Source organism: Ruditapes philippinarum, unplaced genomic scaffold, assembly GCF_026571515.1.
Source record: "Ruditapes philippinarum isolate M1 unplaced genomic scaffold, ASM2657151v2 ctg2980_1_1_1_1, whole genome shotgun sequence".
Classification (NCBI taxonomy): domain Eukaryota; kingdom Metazoa; phylum Mollusca; class Bivalvia; order Venerida; family Veneridae; genus Ruditapes; species Ruditapes philippinarum.
The window spans coordinates 70754-83847 of record NW_026863330.1 but is presented as its reverse complement, the minus strand read 5'-3'; the positions used below and the strand labels follow the sequence as shown (position 1 = coordinate 83847).

Sequence of the window (13094 nt, the reverse complement as noted above, 5' to 3'; positions counted from 1 at the left end):
TGTCGTACTATCATGTCTTCATATTGTCGGATTGTCGTACTATCATGTCTTTATACTGTCGCATTGTCGTTATCTATGGAATACGTGATATTCGAGTTCAGATCCGCATGAGTTAGAGGCTTAAACTCTTTTACTAGGCAATGAAAGTGATTGAAGTTAAAAGCTCTCATTTTCACATAAAGTTATTATTTAAAACGTAATGATGTATTAAAATATAACTTGTTCTTCCTGATAGACATCTAACCAAGTTTTAACAAAATGTTAAAAATAATGAATAAAAAATTGCATTCCGATAATTTTATAAACATATCTATGTTAAACTGTTTGTCACATTTTCCTTGTTCCTGGTTCATCTTACACTTGGGTATAAACTAAAATCACTTCATATATACTGTTATATTGTAAATACACCATTCTTAATCCGCCGCGAATGTGATATAAACCCGTACATTTTTGATGTTTATCAAATCAATTCAACAAATTTATAATAATAACAAGTTTAACCACATATCTATATTTAAGATATATAACCCAATTGTGGAATGATGCACTGTTAGAGTTCAAATGCGCAGGAATATAATCACGATGGCATTTCGGCCTAAAGCATTTGAACGATAAACCGCGCATTATTATACTACAATGCAAGAAATATTAATATCTATTTCCATTTTAACATGCTTATGAAAAATAGAATTGATAAAAATATAGCAAAGAAGTAATTTGCCTTAGGTGATTTGGTTTATTGAAATCATATTTGACGTCATATGGCGTTTTTGTGCTGTGCATATATCGTGTAATAATGCAATTGACTACCTTTTCTGTTTGATAAGTAAATAGTGTGCTATATAATATAGTTAAGATCCGTAGTTCAACTTTACTTAGTAATTTCGTTAACATCATCGTTTTCACATGTCCTAAATAACTTGTGGGACGAACCTCTGTTGTCGCATTTGTATAAAGTAAGCCTGTTCATAATTTAATATAGTGGAGCATAACTTAAAAAATCTGGGAGATGTCAACATGATACTTGTGGATAGATCTTATTGAGGAGTAATGCTGTGGGCAAGAATGATAACTCTACCCTGCATATCTTTTTAGTTATTGCCCTTTGTTATTTTTCATACATTTTGTCCGGAGCTTATCTAAAAAAGTGTATCAACTTGAAACTTCATAGGTGGATATTACATTTCATTGAAGAGGGGTGCAGCACACAAGAATGATAACCTACCCTGCATTATTTTTCAATTATTGCCCTTTGTTATTTTTCATACTTAATTTTATCCAGAGCATAACTAAAAAGCCTTTGATATATCAACATGAAACTTCATAGGTGGATAGATCTCTCTCAGGAGGTGTGCAGTGCACAAAAATAATAACTCTACCCATCATAATTTTTTAGTAATTGACCTTTGTTATTTTTCATACTTATTTTTTGCCTGAAAAACTCTATATGATAAAGGGCTCACAATAACCTTAACATTTGACTTTGAGATCTGAAAATAAGGGAATTGGTACTCACATAGGTATCAAATCTGTAATCACTTCAGCGATCAGTATTCACATACGTTTGAAATCTGTAATCACTTCAGACATCAGTTTTTATTACCAAAAGACCTCTTAAATTTGAATTATTCTACTCTACTACATATATACAATATTCAAATGAGCAAACACACTCGGCGGGGGATGGCCATGTTAACATGGCTCTTGTTAAGATTTTGATGGTCTTGCCCATCGTTTATTCTTACAATTAGAATACCCGGTAGTCTGAAATATGTGTAATATTAGAATTTCATGACATCAGGAAAGTTGATATTCAGGATGCAACTGACAGTACACCATTGTTGAGAATCGCGTCGTTTCGATTAGCTTTATTTGTTTGACATGAAACTAATTTATCATAATATCTGAAATAATATCTTATATTTTCCTGTATGTTGAATATTATCCCTATTTTTTGCAAAAATAATATAGAAGTCTATGAACTTGAATCACAAAATTCATTTTGGATAGCTACTCTCTTAGTAAACTGTGGTCTGAATGTTCTAGGTAATTATTGCTTTTTTGTGGTATTTTTCAAACTTTCACTCTACACTTTAGCTTTTTTGTGGTAAGGACCTCAGGTGCGCCTTTGTGCATTATTTCAGGCAAAAAGTTGCGCCTGCAGAGAACCATCGACAATTTAAAACTAGCTAGATAGGTTTTCCACACGAAAGAATCAAAAGTCCCTGGTGCTTTTCAAATTCACAGCAGTTCAGTGCAAGTGATTTGTAAACATCTCGGCCTCGGTTGAACACACCTGTCTGATTTTTTTTAAACAAAATTTGTTAACCTAGCTGTACAAATCAGTAGTTTTTCTTATAAACTACTGGCATGAAGTTTTATATTATTTTCATATGGAAGAAAATACAAAAAGAAAACAAGATGTGCCACAGTACGCCTGATTCAACAGACAAACTATCAGATTCTACTTCACCCGGTGGCGGGATGGGGGTTAGGTTTCTCTTTCCGAAAAAAAATCAGAACACTTACACTGTACATGTAATTCGTAGCACTAATTTACCTCAATTTACCTGAAAATAAAAGACTAATCAATAATCACAATTCCATTTATTGCTCACAATCCTCGGTGAACAAAATGAACACTAAACCAGGAGCTATGTTTTCTTGCAATTAGCCAAGATATTTAGATTTAAACAGTTTTATTTTATAGCTTAAAATGTTCCCTAAATATCACCTCAGGAGATTGTAGATTGTAGAGTATTTTCGCGACTTTTAAATTTGTGATTTCATTTCAAAGCAAATGAGTTTGTTTCATAAATTTATTTGCTAACATAAATATATTTTAGAAATATTCATGACATTCATTAAAGTATTCTATGTAAAAGGGTAATTTTATTGTATGTATTTTTATACCGTTATAGAAGAGTTACTTTTAAAAAAAGATATTGTTTAGTTGCAATTATGGTAAAACGACTTTGTGAACTAATTTAAATACATCACATTAAAGCAATCTAACAAAATAAACAATGAACAAAATTTTGTCAAGTCGGGCGAATTCAATTTCTTACTTCATTAACATGTGGGTGAATGTAAATAAAAATACCCATTAGATTTATGTTTACCTGAATAGGAAACTTAAATCAGGGAGACATTGCATTTTTCATTTCATTACTGATTTACATCATGTACATAAACGAATTATAAATAAAGTGTGACCATAAAAGTTTTACTTAATTGTTATTTTTATATAAAATATGTATTATCTTCCTGTTCTGTATAAACTTTTCAGCAGAGAATACTCGTACATTATTGTCTTACATAATGGTGATAACATGCACTGAAGCGATGAATTCGACAACGTATTTTTCAAAGTTTAATTGTTCAATGTACCCATTCTGTTTAATATGAAAGTCACATAAAAGACGTCATTTAATATGCTGAAATTTTATTTCGTTTTGTTGCTACATAATTACTTCATAAAAGCTACCCGACCTCGTCTTGCATCGTTAACTTATGGTTTAACACTAGTTTCAAGTGAACTAGATTTCAGATGTTTGAATAGTCTGAATTCAAAATTGAGGGTGAAATTATTCATAGGTAAGATATTTCAAATATAATTTGTTATGATTAAATATTTGTTGCATAATAGTTTTGATATAGGATATATGATTGTTTCCATTATTTTTTTTTTCTTGATTATTGTTTTTATTGTTTCGTTGCAATGCTTTGTATATAACTGTTAAGGACATTAAATCAGCGATATAGACGCGACAAGTCTTCATGAAGAACAGTCATTTTTTAATTATCAATATCATTGTTTTACAGAGAATGAATAGATGGTATATATAAATGTAGTCGGATACATCCTCACATTTCTTCAAAACTCAGTTTTATTTGTTACAAATAGAGTGCCTTAATTATTGATTAAATCTTCCACCATTAATCAGGTACAAACAAGTTATGTTTCTTCTTGTGTAATATTATTTAAAGAAATCTTCTGTGAGTACAAATATTCGGCAGTATCAATGATAAAATCATATATATATTTGAAAAAAAACTTCTGTGAAACTTGTGATTTGTCACCCGTATCGATGAATGAATTACATGATGTACAAGATAACTAACAGACGGAATCAGTATTGCATAACTGTTTATTAAAGTATTCTATGTAAAATGGTAATTTTATTGCATGTATTTTTATACCGTTATAGAAGAGTTACTTTTAAAAAAGATATTGTTTAGTTGCAATTATGATAAAACGACTTTATGAACTAATTTGAATACATAGCATTAAAGCAATCTAACAAAATTAACAATAAACAAAATTTTGTCAAGTCGGGCGAATACAATTTCTTACTTCATTTATCATGTGGGTGAATGTAATTAAAAAGACCAATTAGATTTATGTTTACCTGAATGGGAAACTGAAATCAGGGAGACATTGCATATTTAATTTCATTGCTGTTTTACATAAACGAATTATAAATAAAGTGTGACAATTAAAGTTTTACTTAATTGTTATTTTTATATAAAATATGTATTATCTTCCTGTTCTGTATAAACTTTTCAACAGAGAATACTCGTACATAATTGTCTTACATAATGGTGATAACATGCACTGAAGCGATGAATTCGACAACGTATTTTTCAAAGTTTAATTGTTCAGTGTACCCGTTCTGTTTAGGAAAGTCACATAAAAGACATGTCATTCAATATGCTGATACTACATAATTACTTCATTAAAACTACGTACCCGACCTCGTCTATGCATCGTTAACTTGTGGTTTAAAACGAGTTTCCAGTGAACTAGATTTCAGATGTTTGAATAGTCTGAATTAAATATTCAGGGTGAAAAATATTTAAAGGTAAGATATTTCAATTATAACTTGTTATGGTTAAATACTTTTTGCATAATAGTTTTGATATAGGATATATGATGTTTTCCATTATTTTTTCTTGATTATTGTTTTTATTGCTTCGTTGCAATGCTTTGTATATAACTGTTAAGGACATTAAATCAGCGACATGAACGCGGCTAAAAGATCGTCCAAGTCTCCATGAAGAACAGTCATTTTTTAATCATCAATATCATTGTTTTACAGATAATGAATAGATGGTATATATTATATATATTTATTTAAATGTAGTCGGGTACATCCTCACACGTCTTCAAAACGTAGGTTTATTTGTTACAAATAGGGTGCCTTAATTAATTATTAAATCTTCCACCATTAAATCAGGTACAAATAAGTGCAGTTTGAACGGAATCAAACCTGAATCAGAATATTATACATGTATGTGGGCTGTACTGACTCACTCAGCTGAGCTATCTAGCTGGCAATGTCTATAATCTATTATACATGGGCATAGAAGTCAAAGAAACATTCATTGATAATGACCCATTATCAAAAGTAAATCATATCAGAAACATCCCTTGAAAATGATATCATTTAAATTTTGACCCACATTTATTACCACTACCTCCTAATGGGCCTAATCAAACTGAGCCTGCAGAATTTTATAATTTTGCTGTCTGTCAGACATGGCAATTTCTTATGGGTTTCATCTTTATCTCCATTTGAAGGGATGTAACTCATGTTTACTAAATAGTTTGTTCTTATCTGTCTATCTTAGTCATTACAGACTATTCTAGCTGTATATAAACATAAACAAAATTCTTTTATATTAACAAACAGAACATAATAAGATGAAAAATTTACCAGTTGGAGAAATTCATCAAATGGATGGAGGTCCAGGAATGATGAATATGGATAGAAATATTTTTTTGACTGGCTTTATGTACCTTCTAGTTATTGTGGCAAGGAATTTTATAATTATTCAGTTAAACCTGGTTTTTCAGTTAAGATTTCATCATAAAAAGATCTTCAGGACTCTAAATAAATTCATATTTGTGGTATCAGGGGAAATTAAATTACTATTTGTGCTAAATCTGATCATAAACACCAATCTAAATATTTAGAATGTACCTGTAGGTGTTGAGTGTCATATTTCACTCTTCACTTGGGTTATCCCAGGTCAACCCTTTTTTTACTAATGGCTTTAATTTAACTGCCCATGCAATCATAAGCTCATATATGGCTAATAATTTTACCTTATATATATCAATAGTCTAAAGAGTTATGGAAAAAAATGTTAAGGGTGGCTCAGCATGACTGAGTGATTTGATTGTAAATAACATATTTCAAAATATATTTCTGAACTTGTGACAGACCTATTCAGTACCGAGGTTAAATTGGCGTACATTTCTAGTGGCCGAGTGGTTAAGGTCGCTGACTTGAGATCACAGGTCCCTCACCGCTGTAGGTTCGATCCTCACACGGGTCGAAATCTTTCATGTGAGGAAGCCATCCAGCTGGCTTACGGAAGGTCGGTGGTTCTACCCAGGTGCCCGCTCGTGCCTGAAATAATGCCCGAAGGGGCACTTGGGGGTCTTCCTCCACCAATAAAGCTGGAAAAAAATCGACGAAAAAATCTCGACGGGACGCTCTAGGATGGCCCGACTTGAGTGTACGGTCGCCCATATGGGCTTTCCGGCGGCGACCTTAAATAAACGCATTAAAAAAAATATTTCGCACTGCAGGTGTGCAACAAATAATTGCATACTCTTCCGATGCTACCATGTTGATAGGGTTATATTATATGCAATTATATGACAATACGTTTTCAGAACGTTAACTTTTAGACCCTTACAATGTTACATACCACTAAATAAGACATATATCTGTATATGCTCGTTTTGTTAAATAGAAAAAAGTATGCAAGTGTATATTTAAAAGAAAATAAGGTTTACTTGTTTAATTTAATATTTTTTTTTTGGACGTTTGACATATTTTTATACAGTCTGTCGTAATTCATTCATTCTTTCAAGTTTGAAGCGTAGGTTTACACAATGCTTTTATGAAGAAATAGTAATTTTCATATTTTTTTGCTTTCATGTTTAGAAATGTTTCTTTAAACTGAAAGTGCATAGTTTTGAACTGTCAAAGCTTATTTATCACTATGCAAACAATATTTTAATAAAAAGTGATCTTAATGTGACAATCCTGCAAAATGAGGATCTACTTTTATCGAGGATAAATGCAAGCAATGTATACAAAAGGTAACCAATGAACGAGCATCTGAATATCATATTTCTGTCGCGTTTCGTTTCTCTGCCGTCACAATAAGTAAACCCCAGCAAAAATGAACCAATCAATGGGCGTGCTCCGGATGGCGGGTAACTAATACGATTTAACTCTGACGCATTTTCAACAGAAAGGTCCCCAAACTATGATACAATGTCGATTTACTTTTATATCGAATCAATTAGCGGATAAAGGGTCATATCTTCGAGTTGATAAGTAGAAGATACAAAGTTGGGCTTTTTTCAGCCACTCATTCACCTAAAAGAAAATTTATAAATAAAAATATCAGTCAAAAATCGTATGAAGAAAGAATAAAGAAATTAATCAAGGATCATCAGAACAGATTCTTGCAAGGTTATAACTGGTACCAAATAACTAACAAAAGATGTAAAGTTATAAAGACATTACAAACATATTTTATCAAACTAGATCGCATTTGCTTAACATTCGACAGTAATATTTTAAATTTTGGTGGTGTATATATACATATTGGAGTAAGTGCAGGAGCGTCAACTTGCATATTTTGCTATAATGAATAGTTTAGTGTTGGGTATGGTGCTAATTTTAATATTATGCTTAATTGATTTTTCAATTAACTAAATCATGTTTTGAGTGGTTTTAAGTTATTGATAACTTTTCCTTTTCGGTCCTTGCTACTTTGGTCTAAATTTACTGTTTATTTAAGATACTATCTTGATCTAACGTTTCTGGTCCATATTGTACGATATTTAAAGCATATTCAAAGTATGGAAACAAAATATTGCAACTAAAATATGGTTTTTATTCTCAGGACAGAACATGATTATAACAAACATCTATTTCATATAGCATAATTAGAATACGTTTAAACTATATTTGCTTTTACTAACAGAATACATATACATTGTTTAATTATTTTTTAGGGAAGATGGCATTGTTGCTTACACGAATCCTAGCTTTAGTTTTACTGTGCTACCAGTTTACTAATGCTGTTGGAGGTCTACCAAAGACACAACTTATAAAAGCAATGTCTGAAGATTTGTTGAAAAATTATAGTAAACATATTGTCCCATCCGAGACAGAGCCATTTAATGTGACCGTTCACGTAGATCTCTTATCACTTGGTGAAATTGATGAATTAGAAGAAAAATTGTCATCAGTTTTCTGGATGAATTTTAATGTAAGTATAATATGTTTTATTGTGTTATTATATAATCAGTTCAATGAAAACAAACGCTGTTCTTTAGCTTTCAAGGTTTAGTCTTCTACAGAAAAAATGACGTTTATAAAATAACAATTCAATTCAATTCTTTAATCAGCATATGAACATTAATTGTTCGTCGCCTTTAATATGTATTCGAGAAAAGCATGGTAATATATAAACAAACATAATCAATTTACATTAAAATATGTAAAATTAAGTATGTCGACCAATATCTGTACACACCGGCTCCAAATAGGTCAGTAAAAAGATATTAAACCTGTGAAATATGTATACACATTTGGATATTCATTTAAACTTGGTTACTTTAAAATTATCATTTCAGCCACCTACATAAGCCGGTGTTTTATATAATTAGTTAAAGCTATGCTACTTCAACAAAGTTACTGTATAGTATAAAAAAAGAAGAATAAGAACGATTTACTTATTGATCACATTTAAATGTACATATAGAACAAAGGCTAAAACGAATGGTGGCATTCTGGTTTCTTTTTTACATTCATGCATCATATTGTAGAAGTGACCTCCCTTATACTTATGTGCTTATCTTATAAACAATTGTATGTATGCAGCAAAAATTACTGCAGCATTACTTTATGACTACATCACCAATGTTTCTTACATCTATGACATTACTACTGAGCAATAAGACTAGTACGTTTATTATCAGACAAAAAGACATATGTAGCAAGTTTACATAACAAACCAGATTGACTGCAAGTTAACAGTGTTTGAAATTTCTGAAAAGTTGACCAATGGCAATAATATTTTGAGAGACATTCATTTCTAATAGAACGATAAAACGGACAGACAAGTACAAAATTTTATTCGTCTTCTATGACATTCATGTTACAAAAGATACATTTCCTATCCGACCTATCAATGTTTCGATAACGACCCTCTTCGATTGCAAGTTTATGAGCAGAGCACCACAGTCTAGATAATGTTATTCTATGCCTATTCACCTTAACACATAACAAATATTTTTCAATATCAAAACTTCTTTTTATAACTTTGTATGTAGTAAGTTTAGGCATTGTGTCTAAAGTGCCAAACAAATTCTGACAAAATTGACTATATACTTATTATGAGGCATTCTTTTCTTTACTTAATTGAAGGTCAGTAACAGACAAATGACGCAACGTCCGTTTAAATATACGCTTAACAGAACGTGACGTTAACGCGGGGAAAAAAACTTTGTCAGATAAATACAGAATCTTTCATGAAGATAAATACATCAATATACAATAAATTACAAATATAATATAGATCTACACATGTGATACAAAAAATTTCATAATTAATAATAATAAAAAACCTTGACATGAAAAAAACATAAAACATGTATATGTATACCGGCCCAATATTATGATTGAAAAATGACAGCGTTATATTGTACAAAACTTTTGCATTCATACCATAAGGAGATAATGTGTTAAGCTTATGAATCCATCATGATTCTTGTTATAAGCGTTCCCTATCACCGGAGACAATCTCTTTAGGCATAAATTTAAAATCCTTACACAGTGATTGCTTTTATTAAAACGTGTAGCGAAATTGGTGGAAAAGAACGGATCGGAAAAATTGTTGATATCAAATCTATGGCTACTCATGCGTTTAGACACTTATTGCTTCCTTTGACCAACATATTCTTTTACATTTATCACATTTGACAAGATATATAACATTTTTCATAGAACAATGAGTATTGTTATTTACATGATAATTCTTACCAGGAATAGAATATTAGTACTACTAAATATATTATTATTTTTCATCGTGTTATTATAAAAACATGTGTCTTAGTATTACACAATTTCATGTAATTTAAATAAAGTTTCGTATAAATTGCATTAACTTTGTCATAAACAAGGTTTGTCTCAAAAGTTCGCATAATACTTCTTAACAATGAATATCTAGTAAAAAAAGTGATCCCCCGGAAGCATGAAAAGGCAAAATTATATGAAAATTGCAGACTCGGTTTAATTAAGTCTGAGCCTCACGGCCCCGAGCACCGGCTTGAGCGGTACTCAATTCTCAACACTTAAAGGTGCATAGCTATTTCAAATCTCTCTCTCTCTCTCTCTCTCTCTCTCTCTCTCTCTCTATATATATATATATATATATATATATATATATATATATATATATATATATATATTGTAAATTCAATAAGCTTAGACGGAAGCTGGTAATTATCAATGCCGTCCATGAACAGGCTCAGTCAAATCTAGCTTGCAACATTTTCGCTTTTGCCGTTTTGGGCATTCATTTGTTTCACAGTATTTTATATTGCAAATAGCTTTTCTCAATTTTTGCGTCGGTTCCATCCAAAACCCTGAACGATTACTTAAAGGAAGTTTACCTGTATTTTAACTATCTCATTTGTACCAACTCTATTTTGGCTTTCATATTATATTGTTCGGCGCAGTATGATAAATTATGTGTCTATGTTAAACCAAGACCTAAAGCGTGTAGGGTTTAATTTCAGTGACATCATATGCCGACAGAGATTTTTACCTTGTTTCATAATTTACATCACTATGACCAGAGTCGCTAGCAACCTATATAACTGACAAAATTTTCCTTAAATATGAAAACATTATAGAGATAGCAAACATAAATTGATTACCTAAAATACAATAAATATATATTTTAGTAACATTACTAAAAGATAACTTGTCTTTTATATACACTGTACTTTAAATGTCACCACCATCATTATTATTATTCTCACTGAATGTTAAAATTTACAGTGGTTAGATGAGAATATTAACTGGGATAAGAATCAGACCAACGCTTCTTATATAACTTTAAGCTACAATGAAGTATGGACGCCAATCTTTCGAGTGGGTAATCCCCATGCCGATGTCTCAAAAAGCCAGAGTGTGGACCGATCATATGTGAGTTTAATGTACTGAATTCATTTATGTTTTATGACAAAACTTTAATCAATAACCACATACTTTTTTACAAATAAAGACGAATAACTGTTAGAATAGTGATGTAGAATTCATACTTTATAGACCCCTGCTTTGAAAAGGGTGATGTCTTCAATGAACCATATGGAATTTATGTAAATATTGACTAAGAACTGCATTGTAGGAAGTCTTATGTCATTACAAACGAGCTCATGGTTAAGTATTTTCTGTTTCTCCTGCTTGTTTCGATGATTTTAATCAAATCACATGACAGAACATGATCCTAAGGATAAAAAATAACATTACATAGATATTTTTGATAAACGAACTTCGTTGATTTCGAAGTATTTGTATCAACTTTTAAGCTAGATAAGAGAGTTTCAGATATTGGGTCATTTTCATGTTCAAGTTTAATGTATGCAGTTATTTTTGCAATAAAAAAACAACAAAATGTCACCATTGAATATGTAATATATGTTTTCTTGATAGAGTTTACAATAAAAGTTAGTTTCAAACGATTTGGTTCAATTGTTGCATTTTGTTTCTTTCACTTAATATAGGATGTTGTCCTGTATAACAGTGTTGGGAAGGCATACTATGATGAAATGATGACAACACGGACAACATGTGATCTGGACATGACCTACTTTCCTTTTGACGTCCAGTCGTGTTCTGTTATGCTTACCTTGGTCGGATTTATACAATTTTGGTTCAGGTTAGACGTCTCTATGCATGAATCGTTTTCTGAAGAAGATGCTAACCATGGTTCCTGGCGATTACTAAACACAAGTGTTACAACAAAGAATGGTGGTTTAAAAATCAATCTGGTATTTGAAAGGAAACCATTGTTTCTGTTGATCAACATTTTATTGCCCATAATCGTTTTAGCTACATTAACACCATTAGTATTTGTCTTACCGAAGAAATCCGGGGAGAGAGTGGGCTATGCAATAACAATGTTACTTGCAATTTCTGTCTACATGACCATTGTAAGTGACAATCTGCCTAAAAATTCTCAACCGATGCCCCTCATATCAATAATGATATTTATCTGGTACATCTTGGATGCAGTCATCGTTTTTGGGGGCGCATGCGCAATGCGCCCCCAATGTAATAACGACAAATTCAGATTTACTATGATGTGAACACAATTAGTCAGCTACCTACGCTAAGCAAAATAGTTCCAAAACTTCGCAGTAACTCCAAAATCATAGTTCCCTATCTATTTTAAAATTGACTGGCCAATTTTGTACTAAATTTAGCAATCGTCTTTTAAAATTGTATGTATATTTTTGCTTTACGCGATTTTAATATTACTACGCCAGCGGTCGATCATAGCCAAAGTACTTGCATAAATATAGTACAAATTACATGTAGTCACAAGTTAATTAAGTGTCATAGAACTCAAAAAATTAGCAAGTAATGGAATACGGATTTCAGATCAGCTAACTTTAAAGCTTATAGGGCCTAATGCTTCATAAGTGTAAATTTAAGAAAAAACAATGCATGCGTATGAATACGAACTATTTTTCGCCCTTACGTCATTTTACCGCAATCGCCATTGTTTACAAGTTCATCCGTGAAAGATTGAGAAGTTTATATAGAAGTTCCACGTGTTAAAAACGAGTTGTAAGTTTTATTTTACAAAAACCTTATCTCCCATTTACCTAAATGTTGTATAACTTTGCTTGTTTTGCATTTATCCATTTATCAGTGGCGAAATCGTCGTCAAAACGTTGGCGATTCTGGTTGCTTACAAAAAATACAAGGACTTAATACCGGATATGACTTTAAATACAACGTTATTCAAGATGACTGATGTTC

The 13094-nt window shown here is 31.3% G+C and overlaps 1 protein-coding gene across 1 annotated transcript; it reads left to right on the top strand.

Annotated features, from left to right (window-relative positions):
* Window positions 1-3421: 3421 nt before the first annotated feature.
* On the top strand, window positions 3422-12694 carry LOC132721854 (5-hydroxytryptamine receptor 3A-like). Its single transcript, XM_060706227.1, has 4 exons — window positions 3422-3600; window positions 8051-8307; window positions 11106-11252; window positions 11831-12694. The coding sequence occupies exons 1-4, from the start codon at window positions 3438-3440 to the stop codon at window positions 12413-12415; spliced, it is 1152 nt and encodes a 383-aa protein (XP_060562210.1). The 5' UTR covers window positions 3422-3437; the 3' UTR covers window positions 12416-12694.
* Window positions 12695-13094: the final 400 nt, after the last annotated feature.